The sequence below is a fragment of the Pipistrellus hanaki genome (assembly GCF_964339955.1).
Source record: "Pipistrellus hanaki genome assembly, chromosome: 14".
NCBI classification, from domain to species: domain Eukaryota; kingdom Metazoa; phylum Chordata; class Mammalia; order Chiroptera; family Vespertilionidae; genus Pipistrellus; species Pipistrellus hanaki.
The window spans coordinates 52,135,931-52,156,133 of NC_140516.1; the positions used below are offsets into that span (position 1 = coordinate 52,135,931).

The window sequence follows — 20,203 nt, forward strand, 5'->3', positions numbered from 1 at the left end:
CCTGATGAGGGCGCCCCCTGTGGCCAGGGCAGGTCCTGCTCCTCCCGGCTCAGGCCCACCCCGCTCTTCTGGTCCACGGACCCCTCCTGCCTGGCACGTGTGTCTGTGACCCCGCCTGGGGCCGCTGTGCCAGCGCCCAGCACAGAGCGGGCCGTGCCTGCTCCCCCCTCGACTGCCGCGCGGCGGCTGCCCAGGAGCCGGGGAAGGGAGGGAGGGAGGCGGAGGGTTCAGGTTGGAAGGGACATTTCATATGACATGGATCAGAGCACCCTCTGCAGCTTTCGGCGGCTGACCTTGACCTCTCACCCCCTCACTCTGCTCTCCCCGCCCCGCCCCACCTCTGCTTCCATGGCACAGGGTCCTGCTGTTCCTGCGGACAGAGCCCTGCCTGTGCCAGCGTGCTCTGCAGCTCCGCGCTCTGCTCGGCTCCGGCTCCCGGGGGAAGCCCTGCATTTCTCCTTTCCCCAGGCCCGCGCGGGGCCCGCGGAGGGCAGGGCTGCCCGGCACCAAGGGCGTTTCCGGAACGAAAGCCCAGAGCTGCGTCCGCAGGAGACGGTGCCCGGGGAGGCCGTGCGGAGAGGGAGAGGGAAGGGGGTCTCAGATCCATCCCTCCTCCACTGCCGCCCAGGCAGCCGCGGCCCTGGCCGGGGTCAGCACTCATGGCCTCGAAAGGACGCCAGTGATGAATGTTTGGTCATTTTAAAAATTTTAAGCTTTTTAAAAATTTCTTTAAATTACATCTTTGTTGTTGAAAGCATTACAAGTGTCCTCTTTCCCCCCATTGGCCCCTCTGGCCGCCCCTCCCCCCCAGGCCTTCACCCCATTGCCTCACTCGGTCACTGTAGACGGATGTGGCGTTAGACAGGAGCAGTCGTTTCCTGTGCTGAGCCTCCCAGAGCGGGAGGAGGGCTCCTGGGGTCACGGCACCCACTTTTCCTCGTCGTCGTTTTCCCTTTCCGACGGAAAGACCGAGTCCCCGGGAAGGGCTTTCACTGAGTTAAAATGAAACGTTATAGCAAGACCTTCCCATTCCTTATGTCCTTCCTGTGTTCCCAAACAGGAGCTGCACAGAACAAAACGAGTATAGTGATCGTAAAGAAGCATGATCGTTCCTGAAAGCGGTGACCATTGGCGGTGGACTGAAACCTCACCCACAGCTTTGGTTATGACTAAGTCAAAATTTAGCTGCCCATTTACAAAGCTTGATAAGAGGCTTAAAATACATATCTCCGCCCGCCAGCCTGGCTCAGTGGCTGAGCATTGATCTAGGAATCAGGAGGTCCCGTTCGGTTCCCCGTCAGGGCACAGGCCCAGGTTGCGGGCTCAATCCCCAGTGCGGGGGTGTGCAGGAGGCAGCCAATTGATGATTCTTTCTTAGCATTGATATTTCTCTCTCTCTCTCTCTCTCTCTCTCTCTCTCTCTCCCTCCCTCCCTCCCTCTCTCCCTTCTTCTCTGAAATCCATAATATATATACATATATAAATATATATATGAAATAGATAAAAAGCATTTTGTTGGAGATGAGTGCTGATGGAGAACTGTGATAAAGGCCAGAAGTCAGGACAAAGGAACGTGTCATCCCACAGAGCTGAGACCCCGGACGGCGATCAGACACGCAGTCCTGCTCTCGTTCTGAGAGGAGAAAGAGCTCCTGCCTCTGACGGCGGAACAGGCGCGGCCGCCTGGAACAGGCTGGCTCACATGCTTTCCTGCGATGAAGGAGTCCTCCCCCGTGGGCAAAGACTCAAAGACAGCCAAAGAATTTCCCAAGTAAAAATAGAAGAGAGAGAAGGCGAGGGAGGCATACGGGGTCCCGCCCACGTGGCAGGGCGAGGCTCTGCGATCCCGGTCCACGCGCTCTCCGGGAAGCGGCTGCCGTGGCGAGGGTGCGGGGCAGCCTCTGAGCAGGGCGGACCCGCCGCACAAAAGGCAAACTCTCAGGACTGAAGGCAGTCCAAGACTGACGCCCTATCCACTGAGCCACACCGGTTAGGGCGCTATGTTTTTCTAAGAGACCATATACAGGTAAAGCTAAGAATCTTTCTCAACATCTCTTGTTCCCCACACCATAAGCACTTAACACGCAGTGGTCCTGCAGCCAGGTGTCTCCCGAGGGCTCGTAACCCTTTGGGCGATGCGGGTCCCGCTGGCAATTCTACGCAATGAAATAGAATAGAACCAACAGCCCGGCCTTTTAGAAGGACGAGGAGATGGGAGCAGACACCACCCCATCAGCTCACGGAAAGACACTCAACACCATCGGTCACGAAGGAAACACAGATGAACACGGCCCCGAGATACCACTGGGCGCCTGTAAAAACAGCAGAAATCAGAAAAGGAGAGAACTGGCGATATTAAACGCAGGCAAGGACGCAGAGCCACCGGGACACCCCCGGCCGCCGTGGGAAAGCCGAGGGCACACCCGCTACGGGGACCGGTGTGGGAGTCTCTCAGAAGTGAAATATACTTAACACTTCAGAGAACCTCAATTCACACCAACACCTCCGTAGGCCTGTTGTAGCCATTTTATTTGTAAGTGCCGCCAACTGGAAACCACCCAGTGGCCCCCAAAGGGGCGGGCTGCACACACGGGGCACAGCCGTGCAGCGGAACACGACGCAGCAATAACGTTGGGGGCACTAGTGCCAGGTGCCACCCCACGAATGCTTCTGATGTCCGAGTGCAGAGAGAAGGAAGCCAGACTTCAAGGCCCCGTGTTCTGTGGTTCCATGTCCATGACGCTGCAGAGAAGGAGAAAGTATGGGGAAGGAGAACCGATCAGCGGCCGCTGGGGTTCGCAGCGGGTGGAAGGGCCTGACCGCCAAGCCGCACAGTGAGAGAATCTCGCTCTGCGGAGGCAGCAGCACTGGTCTCCTTGAGGATGGTGCTGGCCGCACAGCCCTCTGCCTTCCTCCAGACGCACGGAAGCCACATTTGCTGTGTGTTTGCTCAGAGCTGGGGTTCCTGCGCAGGAAGGAACGAGTGGAACAGGCCATGCCGACGAGGCACGTTCTAGAGTGGCTTTCAGTGCTCACGTGACCCTGGGCTTGTATTGATGCGATCTGACCTTCTGAACGGGACACCAAACGTGAGTAGATGCTACTGTGAATACATTAAAAAATGAGAGCTAAAAATTTTTTTTTAAGGCATGAGGGACACAGACGTATAAAGGAGCCACTTCTATGACAGTGAAGGTGCACGCTTCTCCCCAGGTGAAGAAGCCTCTCCCAGGAGGCCCAGGTGAAGAAGCTGGGCTCCGGACCAAGAGGCTCAGGAGTGTCAGGAGGAGAGTCCGTGTGGCCAAGGCGCTGGAAATGTCTGCGCTCCTTGCACCCCCGGACACCTGCTGCAGCTCCGCCCTCCGGACACCTGCTGCAGCTCCGCCCTCCGGACACCTGCTGCAGCTCCGCCCTCCGGACACCTGCTGCAGCTCCGCCCTCGCCACCCTGGCCGGCACCGGGGCAGTGTCCGGGGACCTTTGCAAATCTCTAGGTTAGCAGGCTCTTGAGGACCAGGGCCATGACTGCCAGACCTGAGTGTCCCTGGCCGCTGGCCCAGGTGCAGACTTGACAAATATCTGGATCTGTAAAGCGTCTGCCTTCACTGATTTCTTTAAAAAAAAAAAAAAAAAAAAAAAAAAAAAAAAAAAATATATATATATATATATATATATATATATATATATATATATATGTATTGATTCAGAGAGAAAGGAAGAGGGAGAGCAAGACAGAAATGATGACAGAGAATCGCTGATCAGCTGCCTCCTGCCTGTTCCCTACTAGGGATGGAGACTACAACCTGGGCGTGCCCTGTCCAGGAATCGAATGGTGACCTCCTGGTTCATAGGTCAACGCTCAACCTCGGAGCCATGCTGGCTGGGCATTAAGAAAATAAAAATAATTTTTATAATAATAATAAAGTCTGTTTGCCTTAGAACGCATAGTTCCAAGTAACTTACTTGAAATACTTTATTGCACTAATATTAAGGATTTATATAGTACAAATAAACATTTGAAAGGATTTATAGCTGTACTATTTGCACAGCACACAGCCTGGAAGACATTAACCTGAGAAATTACAGTTGACAGGAACTAACTACGGAAGCCACCTCGAATGCAAAGTCCCCCCTAATTCCATTCTATGCATATTAAACGTCTTCCCCCCCAAACACAACGGCCTGATGTTGTACCTGGGAATGTACACAATCCAAGGTTAAAGCTTGCTTCTCAGGTGAAGTGGGACACGTGTCCTTTCAAAGTGACTTGAAATAGCCATCAGGTCCTCGGGCCTCCAGTGAATGAGGACTTGACAACCGCGGACAGAGCGAATGCATACACGCCCCCTCCCAGCCACCTCCGCAGCCGGGTTTCCTTTTCCAGGGGGACATCGGACTCATGGTGACCTTGACCTCGGACCCAGCCCTCGGTGCCCTGTTCCTCTATACAAGCTGTTCTGGAAGAAGGACCCTGACACCAAAAGCTGCGATCGCTTCTCTGATGTGACATCACCGGCAGCCGTCACCACCATGTGCTGTGCTTTGTACAGCACCGAGGTGGGGCGGACACACGTTCCTGGGCCCCACGCTCGCCAGGAGAGCGTGTGCGTGTTAACTCGGCCGGCCTGGCGGGCGGAGTCAGGACGGAGTCGGGGTTAGAGGGCCTGCGGGTGTCACACGCCGAAAGACCTGGCCCCGGGCGGGCGCCCGGAGGAAAACCATTGAGGACGTGAGAAGGAAAGGGCTCTGCACTGGCGACGTCAGAAGGCCAGATCGCATCGGTACAAACCCGGGGTCACATGAGCACGGAAAGCCACTCGAGAGCGTGCCTCGTCGGCATGACGTGTCCCACCAGCTCCTTCCTGCGCAGGAATCCCAGCTCTGAGCAAACACAGGGGCCTGCGGCCAGCAAACGTGATCGCCTGGAGGCAGAGCGGGCCAGGAAGCAGCCAGATAAACAAGCCAGGAGCGGCCGGAGGACGGCTTCCTGGCGGAACGAGAGGGGCGGTCGGTGCCTTCTGACGCCGCCCGAGACACGCTGGGCGGGCACCCGGCACACGGCACCCCGCACACAGCACACAGCACCCAACACAAGGCACACGGCACCTGGCACAGGGCACCCGGCACACAGCACACAGCACCCGCCGGGAGGGGGGGAACCTTGCAAAGACAGCGTCTGTGAGGCTCTGCCCTGGGCCCAGAGGGCACTGCCCATGCCGTGTCCGAAGCTGGAGAGAGAAAGCCACTGGAGGGCTGCCTCTGGGAAGGGGATATTTCCTCTCACGGACGTTGCTGGGAGCATCGATTTTCCCGGCCGAGAAATGAAGATGCTTTTAGTGCTTCCCACCTACGCACGCACACACGGTGGAAAAGCCATTTAAAGGGATCGGCCGTGGCTCTCTAAACCGTAACGGCTCTGCGATAACAGCAAGTGCGCCAAACACTCAGGCAGGCAGGAACTGTTATTCCCTCTTCGAGCAAAAGCACGTCAGAGGCGCCAGCACAGCTCCCTGGACGCCCCTCTCCGTGGAGTCAGCGTCGCCTGTGCCGTGACGCCGTCCATGACTAAAAGAACCCACTCAAAATGCTACTTCCTGGGGCATTTAAAAAAATGTTTCTTAAAAAAAAACAACACTTACTTTATTAATTGATTTCAGAGAGGAAGGGAGAGCGAGAGATAAAAACATCCATGAGGAGAGAGAGACTCCTGGGTCGGCTGCCTCCTGCACGCCCCCTACCTTGGATGGAGCCCACAACCCGGGCATGTGCCCTGACCCGGAATCGAACCGTGCCCTCCTGGATCATCGGTCAACGCTCACCCACGGAGGCACGCCGGCCGGGCTGACTGGGTTTTCTCTGGCCACATGTTTTATTCAAAGGCGCGGCCATCTCAGACTCATGATCTGGAACGCAGGGGGCACCAACGAGCTGCCCAGGTCCGCGGGGGTCTCCCAAGCTCCTGCTTCCTCCCCGTGCAGCCTGTCTCCCAGGCCTGCCGGACGCCAGCCTTGGGGCCGCTGGATAGTAACTCCCTCTGGCTCCCCCTGCCCCACCTCCCTGAGGGGGTGAGAGCCCGGCCTGGGGCCTGTTATGTTCCCATCCCTGCCTGTCGTGCTGGCTCTGTGGGTACAGAGAGACAGGAGCTGTGAGCACGCTGGCACACGGGGCATCTGATGGCGCTGCTAGTAGCCTGCCTCTCTGCTTCGCAGATCTCTCTCTCTCTCTCTCTCTCTCTCTCTCTCTCTCTCTCTCTCTCTCTCTCCCCCCCCCCCCCCTTACTGGATTAGGACAGCAGCTTCCGAAGGGTCTCTCTGCCTGCTTCTGCTGCCTCCCCTCCTGCCTGTCCTCCCGCCTGTGGCCCCCGGGCTGTCGCGGACACTCAGCAGCTGCCCGGACGGTGCGGGCGCGGCGGGCAGACAGTGAGGCCTCCTGTGCCCGCTCTCCACGCGCCCCACCGCCAGGCTCCCACCCGGACCGGCCGGCGGCCTCGGCTCTCTGCCCTCGCTCATCCAGGAAACACGAACACAGCTCTAGGACATGGAAGCAAACACTTCTGCCGTCCTGTGACAGCCCCTCAGCGGAGAAGGAAACACAAAACCCATGTCAGCGGCGACGTTTCCCGAGTGCTCGCCGGGCGTGAGGACTCGGGATGTCTGCTCCTCCCTCAGTCCGCTGCTCAGCGCGCCCGCCTCAGACAGCCTGGGGCGCACGGGGGACAGGCCCCACACGCGGAGGCTCCGTGGCTGCGTCTCCTCCGGGGACAAGACGGGAGGAGGATGGAGCTCCAGCTCCCGCACGCGGAGGAAGGACGTCTGGTCTCCGCGCAGCATCGTCCGCTGCAGCGGCGTCACTGAGCCGTGCGTTTCCACGAGAGCAGAGAAGGCCTGCCCCCCGGAGACGGGACACAGAGTCCCGGTCTTTCCAGAGGAAAAGGGGACGGAGTGAAATCTATAGGCGCCGGCAGGCAGTTCAGACGGTTAGTGCGTCATCCCGATACACCAAGGTTGCGGGTTCGATCCCAGGTCAGGGCACCGGTAAGAGTCAACCAACAAACACCTACCTCAGTGGAACAACCAACCTATCTTTCTTTCTTTTATATTTACATGGGTTTATGGTTGATATACAATAAACTGCACACGTTTAAATGATACAATTAAAGTTTTGACATATTCATATATATAAGACCACCATCACAACCAAAATACTGAATATATACATCACCCCAAACGTTTCACTGTACATAATTTCTCCCTCTTCCTAGGTGTGAGGAGGGGACATTTTCTGTCACTACGAATTAGAATTTTCTAAAGTTTTGTTTAAATGGAATCACAGGATATGTCCTTTCTTTAAATTTTTAGTTTTTACAATCCACCTTTCTCTCCCCCCTCTTTACAGTCAACACCAAGCTGACTCTTTTCCTCTGAAAGGATCAGCAGCTTCAGGGGGATCTGCGGGTTTCTGAGGGGTTCGCTGAGGCAGTGTAAGAGCCAGCAGTCACAGAGCACCATCTCTCAGGAACCGGTGAGGCTGGGGTGCTGGGTATGGGTGGGGACAAAACGACCTTAGCTCAGCCTGTAGAGGCCCCCACGTCGGCCCGCAGGCTGCAACCCTCTCTTTCCCCAAATACATCCTTTCGGTGATGAAACAGCTCATCCAGTGGTCGGCAAACTCACTAGTCAACCGAGCCAAATACCAACAGCACTACGATTGACATTTCTTTGGAGAGCCGAAAACCGACTTCTGCGCATGGGCCACGAAGTTTCAATTGCACTGTCCGTGCGCGCCCACACATGGTGTTTTGTGGAAGAGCCACACTCCAGGGGCCGAAGAGCCACAGTCTGCCGACCACCGAGCTAGCCCACCCTGGCTTCCATCGACAGGCCTCCTCAGAGGACAAACACCGGGAGGTAAAACCTCAGCATCCAGAGTCCCCTCAGTCCCTCTCTCTCTGTGCTTCTCTCTGCCGCGCCCGCCCCCCCCCCCCCCCCCCCAGCCATCTGCTCCCGCTGTGTGTCTCTGTCTCCCCGCCCCCACCCATGCTCTCCCTTCCCCTCCGGGGTGCAGAGCGATCGCAAATGGGGCTGAGGACAGGAGAGCGGTGGAGAGGTGCGTGAGCACCTGTCCCTGGAATTCTGGGCCCAAACCCACCTCTCACTTCCCCGGGCAGGTCTTTCTGGGATCTAGAAGGTGGGCGGGGCACTCTCTAGGGCGGGTTTGCAGGGTCTCCTGTACGCCCTCCCCCTGTAGACACCCCCTCTGTCTGACCCCCAAACCCCGCAGCCTTTCCCCACACGTGAGCCCTGTGCCACGGGGCTCGGTCTGGAACGGCGGGGAGCGGCCAGTCCCGAGGACAAGGATAAGGAAGCTGACCAGGAGCGTCCACCAGCCCCCTGAGCCCTGCTCCTCCTCCGCCCCCGAGCCCTTCGCCCGCACGCCCCCACAGGAGGCCAGGCAGCAGCCGCCTCGGACGTGAGCACCCCTGAGCCAGCCTCCTCGAGGGCTTTCCACCTGCGCCCTAGTTCAGACAGCGCAATGAAAGCTTATCCCACGCCCGCAGCCAGACGGACAGGCTGTGGGGGAGGCGGGGAGCCCCCAGGCCGTGACCTCAAATCGTGCAGGTGCAAGTCCTCCTTTGAGGCTGGCCTCTGTGAGCCGGAGAAGAAAGAGGAGAGGCCGGCGCTCCCGGTTTAACGAGGAGCCTGCGGGGGGAGCGCCGCCACTTGCCTGGGCTCCGCTCCCGCGGGGCGCCCACCCGCCCGGGAACTGTGAGCGGGGGGAGCAAGGAGTGGGGGAGAGGGGGCCAAGGAGTGGGGCCGAGCCTCGGAGAGACCATCGGACTCTGCCGAGTGAGCAGGCCCGCAGAGGCCCGGCTCCAGGCACAGCCGGGAACGCCACGTTCTCTGCAGCGAGAGCCCAACCCGACAGGCCAGAACCAGGTCACCGGGAGAAACACACGGTGACCAACTAAAGAAGGAAAACCGCCCACCCACTCCCTCCTTAAAAACCGGAGACCGATGTCCGGCCGCGAACATCCGAGCAGAGTGAAGCACATTCACAACCAAGACCGGCCCGGCCACGTGGCTCCGGGGCCGAGCATCGACCTAGGAGGTCATGGTTCGATTCCTGGTCAGAGCACGTGCCTGGGTTTTAGTCTCCGAACCCCAATGGGGGGCGGGCAGGAGGCAGCTGATCCAAGATTCTCTCTCATCCTGGATGTTTCTCCCTCTCTGAAATCAATAAAAAATATTTTTAATAAAATAAGCAAGACTGGGAATTCGGCGGCCTGCCTTGAGGACTCAGGCCTGGGACGCTGCCCTGCTCCCTGGGCCCCTGGCAGGCACCAGGCCTGGTCTTCGGGCCCCCCTTCAGCCCACCCACCCGACACCCTGATGGGAAGGGTCATTGTCGCCATCAGGGTGACGAGGGTCCGCACTCGATGTCTGACACTGGACGCTAATGGGTTATATTAACTGGGCAACGATTGATTGCATTTGAAACGTTTAAAATAGGCATCCTTTCAAAAGAGCGCTCCGGTCCCTATTTCACCGGGAATCGATGCGAAGGGATAGGCGCGCCGTCTTCCTGAATCAGCCCGGGACCCCGTGCACTTCACAGGCGCGGCCGAGCCTTTAGAAGCACCTGCGCGGCTGGAGGGAAGGCGGAGGCCCACGCATCTGGCTCTGATCCGGCGGCCGCCGAGTTCAAAGGGCTGAGAACCACATCAAACCACCCCACGCGGCACCTGGCCGGCGGGCCTGGGCGGAGGAGATTTGGGGAACAGCAGCCAGAACCCCGAGAAGAAAAGGAAGCTGGCCCGGGAACCCCCCAGGCTGGGGTCTCCCAGCTCGCATCCTCGGGGAGCCCCCGCCCCTGTGCCCGTGCCCCGCCAGAGGTCAGCACGGCTTGGCAGAGGCCCGCTCCCTGCAGGCGGCGGGGCTGACACCCCAGCCCCTGGGATACCGTCCGCACGCCGGGGCTGGGGAGAAACGTGAGTGACACAGCAGGAAGTTAACCTGCAGAGCAAACTCCCGGCACGTCCGGGGCCCGCACCTAAAGTTACCGGCTGCCGAGGTACCCGTGAGCCTCGTCTTACCCGAGGCAGCTCGGTGGGTGCCCAGTGCAGAGAGAGACAGACATGCCCCCGGGGTGAGCCCAGGACGAGAGCCCTGGATGGGGCTGTGCCCAGACTGCCCGGGGAAGCTGGGGAGAGGGCGGCACCAGTGGGCGCACCGGAGCTGGCACGGGCTCTGAGGTGGCAAGATGCCATGTCTCTATGGCGCTCGGTGGAGGGAAGCTCTGAGGATGCGGGGGAGGGAGGAGGTGCTGGAGTGTGGAAGCCATTCCCCCGACGGGGGCCACAGAGCAGAGGAGGCCACGCCGCCTCCAGCGCTGGGTCTGGCTCACTGGGGTGTTTCTGGGCATGCAGCCTGTTCCATGCAGCCCATGGGCCCACGTTCCAGTGCGCAAAACCATGCATTTCTGTCTCCTAAGCCACTCTAACACTGAAGGGCCAGACGTGTCCAAGAACAGGCATGGGTACGCGGTAACTTATGAGAGTAAAACGCTTGGTCAGGCAAAATCCGCCGTCATTCAAGTTACATGGCAAAAAAGGGAGTTCCCCGCATGTCACTCCACACCGATCTGACCTAGCACTTCCGGTGGCTGGGCGTGCGGAAGGCATGTCCCTATGAACACGGATTTTGACTTTATCCATTTGCGCGAACCCCCTGGTTCTCAATGGGGGCGATGGATTCACAGCCGGAGGTGCTGTGTGGCGCGCCGGGCCCCGGCCCTGCCCTTGGCACGTTTATCGGCCACGCTCACCAGCCGTGCCTGTGCAGACATCACTCCCATTGCCGAGAAGGAAACACTGAGGCGTGGATGCTGAACAGGCGGCCCAGGTCACTCAGAGCTGAGACTTACAGAATTCATACCTGAACCCAGAGCTTAAGCCCCCACACACACCTTCCGTCCTCAAAGCACAAGCCCCCGGGCTGAGGAGACAACTGTGCCAACAAGTGAGCTGGAAACGAACACAGTGAGCTGGGCTGGGCGCTAGAAGGAAGGAAAGCAAGCGCGCTTTTCCCAGGTGCGGGGTCAGGAGGGCTTCGTGGAGAGGGGTACAGCTGGAGTGGGCTCTGAGGTATGAGTAGGAGCCCCTACACGAGAGGAAGACGATTAGAGAGAAAGGCGATTCCGAGCAGGGCGCTGAGCGGGCTCCACTGCGGAGGCCTACAGCGTATCTCAGGGCCAGGAGACAGCACGCCTGCGGCTGGTGGGGACCTTGGGACACAGCGCCTTCCCGCTGATAACCGCCCATCAGGCCAGCCTCCATCCTAACGGACACAACCGTCCCTGTTGTGACAGCAAGCTGCTGGGAGGGTAACGCCGAGGCCATCAATGAAGGGGACGCATCCGGACAGGAACGGAGGGCAGCCCCGCGCAGGGTCCCCCAGCGGCTTCTGAGCCTGCCTCCGTGGGGCGGGCGGTCCCGGGCCCCTCTGGCCCAACCCCGTCATTCTAGCAGGTCCGTTCAGCGTCCCCAGAAGCACTGGCAGTGTGACCCCCACACAGACCTATTTCCCGTCTCCACGATACAGCTCGATCTGCATCCACACAGATGTGTGGCTGCCTCCCAATCACGCTCCCGTCCACTAAAGACACCCGGCCCGTCCACGGCAGCAGACGGGCCCCCAACACCCATCACTCCCTCCCGCACCCGTCTGCCCCATGGCAGCGGCGGCCTCCGGGCGGGTCCGAGGCTGGGCGCCGAGGACACGGGTCCTCGGGGGAACTGCACGCGGCGGCCTCTGCCGGAAGCCGGAGCCCTGAGGCGGACGAAGGAAACACGGGAGAGTGCTGGGCTGAGGGGGGAGGTCGCAGCTGGTTTGGGGCGTGTTGAACCGGGCGCGTTTGATATGCCGGGAGACATGCTGGCGTGGGGGCGGGGGACTGGGCATGACAGTGGCAGAGCAGTGGTCTGGGCCAGCCGGGCGCCTCTGCCTTGGAAGGAGGGGCTTTGGTCAGAGGGGTGCCCGGGCCTGCGGGGAGGGGTGGGAACAGCCCCAGGGACCAACGGAGGCCTGGCGTGCAGGCCTGCTGACCACCTGAAGTGCACATTTCAGTTCCAGGACTGACAGACGGTCGGCGACTGTTGCTTTCTCACACATCCACCTTCAACACGCCCCCATGGCTTCCCCTATAGTCTCCCCCATGGCCACCCCCACACCCTCCCCCATGGCCACCCCCATGCTTCCCCCCATGGCCCACCCATGGCCATAGCCACCCCCATGGCCACCCCCATGGCCTCCCCCATGGCCGCCCCCACGCCCGCCCCCACGCCCCCTGCAGCCCTCTCAGGGTGATGGACGGACGTGCACAGGGACCCCGGAGGGAGGGATCGCTCGCTGGAGCGCGGAGCCGGGACCTCCCACAGCGTCCATGGAGGCACCGGCCGGGACACTCTCTGGGCCAGCGGTTCCCCCACAGGAGGCAGCGTGGCCTCCGTGGGTTTGTTCTTAACCCTAAAGCCACCCGGGCTCACCTAACAGCCTGGACTTCTCAGAGACCAGCCAGCTCCTAGCTCCCGTGGCCACGCGGACATGTGGCCAGTCTGGGGCTCGGAGGAGGGAGGGTCCCGGCTCACAGGCGTCACTCACCGGAGCCCTCTGGCCTGGAGGCCAGGCTCAGAGTGGGTGCCTCGCGGGGGGAGCTGGGGACCCTGCAGGCGCCGCCCCCTGGGAGCGAGCAGACCCCTCCTCCGGGCCGGCCTGTCCCTGCAGGGCCTCTGCCCCCTGGCAGCTTAGAGCCTGGGCGCGGGGAGCCCCGAGCCCACCCCGGTCTCCCATGAGCTCTGCCCGTGCCCGCCTGGGCCACCAGGCCACCCCTTCGTGCGCTGGATTTGACAGGCACCTCGTGTACACACACACACACACACACACACACACACACACACACACAGGTAGACGCTCACCCACCTTCAGGACGCACACCTCCAGGCCCCTGGGGTCGAGGGGCACCTGAGGCGGAGGGCAGACGGGAGGGCAGACGGGAGGGCAGACGGGATGTGGACACAGGCACTCGAACGCCCGGGACCATCTCTGCTGGTTTCCAACCCTCTTCCCTCCACAGTGTGAGCACAGAGGGCTCCCTTCCCGCTGGGGACTGGGCGCCGAGGGCCGGAGGTCCTGTCCCAGCCAGTGGGCGCCGCCGGCCGGCCAATGCCCAGCCTTTCCAGAAAGGCTCGGGTGCCAGGCGGGCACTGGGTCAGTGCGGGGTCACCAGCGCCCGGCTCTGCCTCTCACCCTGCGGGCTGCCCCGGGCTTCCCCGGTGGCCCCGGAGCCGCGGGCTGGGCACAGGTCACTGCAGGGGGCGGCGGCTGCCCCTCCGGCCCGGCTGCACCCACGGGCTCCCCTCGCCTGGAGCCACCGGCAGCGTCCACAGCCCCCTCCTCTCCCTCCGGAGTTGGCGCAACTCGGAGCCACTTTCCCAAAGGCTCCGGTCTCCTGCGCAGCGCGGGCCCAGCTCCCCGCGGCCCCTCCCGGTCCGCCGCCTCCGCGCGCCCCGCCGCCGCCCGGCGCTGCCCCCGCGACACCGCGCCCGGAGGGTCGGGGGCCCGGGGGATCGGGGGTCGGGAGGATCCGGGGCCAGGAGGATCCGGGGCCGCGCCAGGCTGGGGCGGGGGTCCGGGGTCCGGGGTCCGGGGTCCGGGGCCGGGGTCGCGCGGTCCCAGCTGCGGGCACCGGCGCCGCGGGCGGGCGGGCGGGCAGGGACCGGGCTCCGGACCTGGACCCGCACCCGCACCCGCACCGGCCGGGCACCGGCTCCTCCCTCCCTCCCTCCCTCCCTCCCCCGCGGCGGCGCGTCCCCGGCTGCTCCCCCGGCGCCTCCCCGGGGCCCGGCCGCCGCGGGGTCCGGCGCTGCGGTCCCCCCGCCCCGCGCTCACCTCGGGAGGCCCGGGCCGGCCGTGCGGGTCCTGGCGCCGCGGCTCCGCATCCCGGGCCCCTGTGGCCCCGCCGGGCGCGGAGGGGGAAGCGAGGACGCGGAGGCCGGGGCTGCGGGGCTCCCCGCGCCGCTCCCGCCGCCTCCGCCGCCTCCCGCCGCCGAGCAGGGGACTGTCCGGGTCCCGCCGCCGCCCGCTGCCGGGCTCGGGCTCCGCTGGGCTCCGCGGGGCGGGCGGGGCGGCGCCGGAGGAGCGGGGGCGACGCCTGGTGTCCGGCGCGGGGAGCGCACCCGGCCCGCCCGCCCGCCTGGCCGCGGCCCCGCCCGCGGGGATGGGTGAGCGCCCGGCCCCCCGGGGGTCCCTGGCCAAGGCTAAGGCGCCCTAAAGAGACCCTGGCCCGGCCCCCCTGCCCGACCCAGGCGCGCAAGGAGGTGCCAGGATATGCCCGGCGTTCTCCCCGGCGGGCAAGGCCCTGCCCGCCCAGCCCGGCCCGGGCACCAGGAAGTGGTGTGGCCGGAGGTCATGTCAGCACAGGGCCCCGAACCACCGCCGCTCCAGGAAACACCCTCCGGCTGCTGCTCTCCCAGGTGTGGGCACTGGCCCGGGGTCAGTGAGGCGCCCAGGGCTGTGAGCCCCCAGCCCCTGCCCCCTCCATCTGAGCCCCCGGGTGCTGGGTGGGAGCTGAGGGGTGAGAGCAGGGCGGGCACACAGCCCTGGCAGCCTGTCTCCCCGGACCCAGCAGGGCAGGCGTCCCCATGGGTCGCCCAGGGTGGGGGGCCAAGGGTGCCCAGTGAGGTCCCAGCTCTGGACCCCCGTGAGCAGAGGGGTTAAATGGGTGTCAGGCCCTGCGGGAAGGCCATTGATGTGGAGCTCGGATGGCCCAGGTGCTTGTTCGCCCGCGGGTGCGGAGGCAGAGCTGGGACCCTGCGGGGAGACAAGCCGCTTTGTCAGACATCTGCTCCGGCAGGCCGCAGCCCTGCCAGGATCCGGCAGATGGCCTTCCCTCCAGGAGCGTCCTCACTGTGGGACCCGGGTCCTTCCAGGAACTGAGCAGTACCCGCCACCTCTGCCAGCCTGAGGAGGCTCGTCCTTGTCCCACAAAGCGGGCGTGTGTCCCCTGTGGAGGCCTCGTCCTCCTTACCCCCTGCCCTCAGCCTCTCAGGCTCCAGGCCTCTCTCAGGCCCCGCCACATCCGGTCCTTTTCCCTCTTCTCCTCCGAGGCCTGGGGGACCTCCCCCAGCCTCCTGCCATCCTGGTCCTTTAGGGCCTGGGACTCAGCCTCATCCCACCCACAGCTTCCTCTTTAGCCCCTCGCACAGCTAGAACTCCATCCGCCTCGCTCTGCCACGCCCCTCCCACTCACTCTCCACCACACCCCTGCCCTGCCCCTGCCCCAGCCCCTGCCCCTGCCCCTGCCCCTGCCTCTGCCCTGCCCCTGCCCCTGCCCCTGCCCCTGCCCCTGCCCCTGCCCCGGCCCCGGCCCCTGCCCCGGCCCCGGCCCCTGCCCCGGCCCCGGCCCCTGCCCCTGCCCCGGCCCCGGCCCCGGCCCCGGCCCCGAGAGCGTGGCTGGGCCAGTTTCCTGTGACCAGGCATAGTAACCGGACTGTGAATGTGTCTTGTTTTTCTCGGCGCTCGAGGCCTGGCCATTTGGATTTCCTCCAGGGAACCCCGGTAGCGTTCCTCACCCTGAGGGGCTCGATTGACAAAGTCACCGAAAATGACAACGCTCAGACCAGGCATGCAGTCCAGGAGGCTGAGCGAAATGGCAATATCGGTTTGTAAGAAAGCCCATCGGAGTTGCTTTTAAACCACGTATAGGCACACGGACATCACATTCCTCTAGGACCATGACATTCCTCTGGGACCGTGGTCAGCAAACTGCGGCTCGCGAGCCACATGCGGTTGTTTGGCCCTTGAGTGAGTGTGGCTCTTCCACGACATACCACGGCCTGGGCGAGTCTATGTTGAAGAAGTGGCGTTGGAAGAAGTTTACGTTTAAAAAATGTGGCTCTCCAAAGGAATTTCAATCGTTGGGCTGTTGATGTTTGGCTCCGTTAGCTAAGGAGTTTGCCGACCACTGCCCTAAGAGACACAAAGTCAGAGGGCTTATGATGGATGAGGGCTGTGGGTGGCAAGCCGGGGAAAACCAACTTCAGGACCGGCCCCCACAAAGAGGAACCTTGGGGTGGCTATTCTGGCCTCAGGATGAACCAGAATGAATGTGTCTACTGGACCCAGAACGCTCTGCTTTTACCTCACTGGGTTGTCCTTCCCCTCCCCCCACTCCCAAGCCACGCCCAGGGAGAAACCCTGAGTGATCCATTAAGCCACGGGGGGCGGGGGGGGGCCCTTCGCATAGCTTCCGGCATGTCCCAGGAAAGCAGAGCTGCTTCATCTTCCTCCTCCTCAAGCCGAACTCTTAGCTTCCCTCTGGGAACACTTTCCTTGTGGAGAACGTGCCTGTCCCGGGAAACCCCCCCCCGGGCCGGAGGCAGCCGCTCCGGGGTCTCTGCCTGATCCATCTCACCTCATGGATGGAACCTTCAGTGTGAGCTCTTTCCTTCCTACTTTCTTTCCCACGACAGCATCCTCTTGAGACCCATGTTTTGCTACCTACATGGAGAGCTCGGGCGACGAGTCTTTTCCTCTGGCTGTTTTTAAGGGGTTTCTCCGCAGGGTGGCTTTTTTATGGGCACGGGGTTAAAACGGGGATTTGCGTGGTTGTCTTTGTGTCTGTCCTACTTGGGATTCGTTGTGCTTTTTGCTTTATAAGTTTAGACTTTTCGTCTAATTTGGGAAAAATTTTTCAGACACTATTTCTTCACAAATATTTTCCACCTTCTCTGCTGTCTGGGCCTCCAATGCTATGTACACGATATCACCCGCCATTGACCGGCAAGCCACGGAAGATTTTATTTATTATTATCATTCTTTAATCCTTCCCTAAGGCATTTTTTCCATTGATTTTTAGAAAGAGTGAAAAGGGAAGGAGAGAGAGAGACATCGACGTAAGAGGCACATCAACGGATTGCCTCCCACACACATGCTGGCCTGGGCCTGGGATTGAACCTGCAACCCAGCTCTGTGCCCTTGACTGGGAATCGGACCTACGACCCTTCAGTCTGCAGGCCTGCGCTCTAACCACCAGGCCCACCAGCCAGTGTGGCAACCGGAGCTTTTTAAACATTTAAACCTCTTTTTTTTTTTTTTTTTTCCCCTGCTTCAGTTTTGATCCTTGTTATTGCTCTCCCTTTCCATGTACTGATTATCCCCTTTGCCAAGTTCACCTGCTGGAGATTCTCACCGCAGAGAAGGAATTGTAACTGGGTGGGGAGGCATGGCCACCGGGCTTCTTGCCGTGACCGCCTCCCAGGATGGTCACATACCAGGTCATTCCGCTGGACGCCTGCAGCTGTCATCTGTCTCCTGGGCCTTCAGCGTTGAAAACCACGCTCAGAAAGGCGGACGCTCGGGCAGAAATGTATCCCCCCTCGCCTTCCTCCAGAAGCTGCAAGACCTCGGAGAGAGTGCGGGCGGAATGAACCGACTGCGTGGCTTTCATACATTCTCACCAGGAGCCGAGGCCGGTAACCCCGGACACCGTCACGCGTGGAGTGAAGGGCCCTGCGCCCCACTTTGCCTCCTGCCCAGCTCCGCTGTGCTCTGGGAACTGGGGGGAAAGGGGTAACAGGATGTGGTTGCACGGCGATATCCTGAGGGAACTTGGTAAACAGGATATAGGCAGCAATTTTTTTTATCCGTGATTAAAACAAGATAAGACGTAGCTTTTAAACGTTTGCTTTCCTAGAGCAATGGGACGTTCGGAAAGGATGTGTGTTTTTAGAATTGCCTGGAAAATGTCCTTCTTGAGGTAGTTTTCCATGAAAGCGATCCCAACATGTAGGTAAACTGCACACATGTTATAGCAGGAGCGTACACACACATGAGCTAATCAAAAGGAGTGAAATAAACTCCAGTGTATCTCCAGAGCTCTCTGAGTTATGAGATAAATATTTGTGGTTTTTAAAAACAACCCTCTGATGTTTCATAGCTCGCAAGATAAACAGAAGGAGAGATCAGCAGCCGCCAACTGTGGTAAAAAGAGAAAGGGAGACAGCTTGTCCCATGCATTTTGGCGACACGGGGGGACCTTCCTCTCTTCGTATCAGCACCTTCCAAAGCAGGAGCCGCGAGCAGCAGGTGCGGGGAGCAGGCAGGAGAGGACCTGGACAGTGGGTAGCGTCTCCTGCCATGTTTCTCTCCTGCACACGTTACCTCTGATGGTCCTGTATATTACAAACACTGGGTGCATCCCCCGAGGTTCCTCATTACAACGTAGAGAGTGTCACAGCCAATTACTTCAGAAAGCGTTACGAAGGACTCAGAGGCGGTAACCACAGATGTAACATTTGCAGCAACAGCACCCAATGACTGTTCTCCTGAGCAGAGCCACCTCCCAGCTCTGCGTCCCCTGCACCCCAGGGGTGGGTCGTGCGGTCCCCTGCCTGTGAAGGTCTGTGCTCCCAGCTGTGCTCTTTCTGAGGGGCCTCCTCACCCCAGGCTCTGACGTCCCTTCCCGAAGCCGCCCACGCCCGGCCGTGGTGTGCCCTAGCCCGTCCTTCCTGCCGTCCGCGCCCGGCGGGGTCCCTGGCCTCCGCTGACTCCTAACCAAGGTGCTAGGCCCTGGCATAGTCCCACTTCTGGGTGGAGGGCTTTTGGGCTTGGAGCGTCATCACAGACCTGCCTCCCCAAACTAAAAAGGAATAAAACATAAATTTCAGTCACCAGCAATCCTCCCCCAACTCAAGATCTATGGCTGTGTTCCCGTCTGAGTTCCAGGCACATCTGTGAGCGCGGGAACAGGCCCACGAGAAACACGACAGATGGAGAGAGAGCAAGACGAGGCGACCCTGTTTCAGGGCCTGCACCGGGAAACGGGGCTCCAGTTACCCCCAACTTGTGGGAGCTGGACTTGGGTATTTGAGACCTGGGTACCTTGTCAAAGCTCTGTACATTCGTCCCTCCTGGAGGAATGATGACAAGGCATCTAGCTAAACATTGAAGTTTGGGGAAGATCAGGCACCCGGGGCCCAGGGAAGGTAAGAGAGATGTCAGGGAGTCACTCGCAATGTCTGAGAGCAGAGCAGCGGTCGGACAGGACAGCCCCCATGAGGCAATTTGCATATTAGCCTTTTATTGTATAGGATGTACACTGAGTGGCCAGATTATTTTGTGTCCAGAGACCATCATCACGTGGCCACTCAGTGTGTATTACCTATGGATTTAGGTGATAGTGCAGAGAAGGCCTGGGGGCGGGTGGGAGCAGGGTGGAGGGGACCAATGGGGGAAAGGAGGACATCTGTAATACTTTCAACAATAAAGATAAAATTTTAAAAATGTCCAATCCAAAACTGTTTGCCTGAATCAGCCATTCTTCTCTAGGAATTTATCCCAAGGCTAGGATTAACAATCTCTATCTAAGCAAGGCTATGTGAGCAACAGAATTTAATAATAGCGAAAATGTCCCACACTGAACGTTGTTAAATGAATGATAGTGAGCCCACAAAACTGTATGGTATTGAGTGATATAAAATGTTGTAAACATTTATAAAAGTGGCTTATCAATTGACTGCCTCTCCCCAAAAAAACCCCCCAATAAAATCCAAGGAGTAAACATTGCAAGACCACAATCTTTAATCAAAATCGTCGCAAAGTAGAAATAACTAATAAAAATAGAAACAATGCTGTCACATAATTATTTTCAAAACTTACTCCCAGGCAAGGAAGAAAAAAAAAAAAAAAGTCATTTCAAGATGTTGAAAGACGATTTACAAAAGACCACTCTGTGGTGCCTTTGGCAGAGGCATGCTCCTGAGGGTTCCCTTTGGAACGATGGTCAGGGCCCAGTTAGTAACCAGCCAAGCAATTGGGGGTGAGCTCAGACCCAACGTGGTTGGTTGCTAGCATCAGCAAGCTTTGGGGGCATGGACCCCCCACTCCCTCATGCTTCAGGAATTCTGCCCTGCCGTGGAAGCTGACCTCTCTCCATGGCACTGGCCCGGGAGTTACAGATTAATGGTGTGACTGGGAGCTCTCAGGAAAATCATGCTCCCCTGGTTCCTGCTGGTTGGCTGTCACCATAGCAACCTCCCACTCCAGACCAAAGTTCAGCTCCTGCAAATCTTTATGACCATGTTCATAGTCCAGTGCTCATTGGTGTAACCCTTCCTTATGAAAAGTGAGCGCTTATATTTTACAACT

At 60.1% G+C, this 20,203-nt stretch overlaps 1 protein-coding gene across 4 annotated transcripts in view; it reads right to left on the bottom strand.

Moving 5' to 3' along the window:
• Positions 1-17,607, bottom strand: part of PTPRE (protein tyrosine phosphatase receptor type E) — an 84,730-nt gene extending 67,123 nt beyond the window's left edge. The window contains exon 1 of one of the 4 annotated variants that reach the window (XM_084904464.1): positions 17,329-17,607. In XM_084904464.1, coding sequence (XP_084760590.1) covers positions 17,329-17,361 — 33 coding nt within the window. In that variant the 5' untranslated portion in view covers positions 17,362-17,607. Of the gene's footprint in view, positions 1-13,945; positions 14,138-17,328 lie in introns of those variants that run through there. The other 3 variants (XM_084904470.1, XM_084904466.1, XM_084904468.1) reach the window with 3 other exon arrangements.
• Between the last annotated feature and the right edge of the window lie 2,596 nt (positions 17,608-20,203).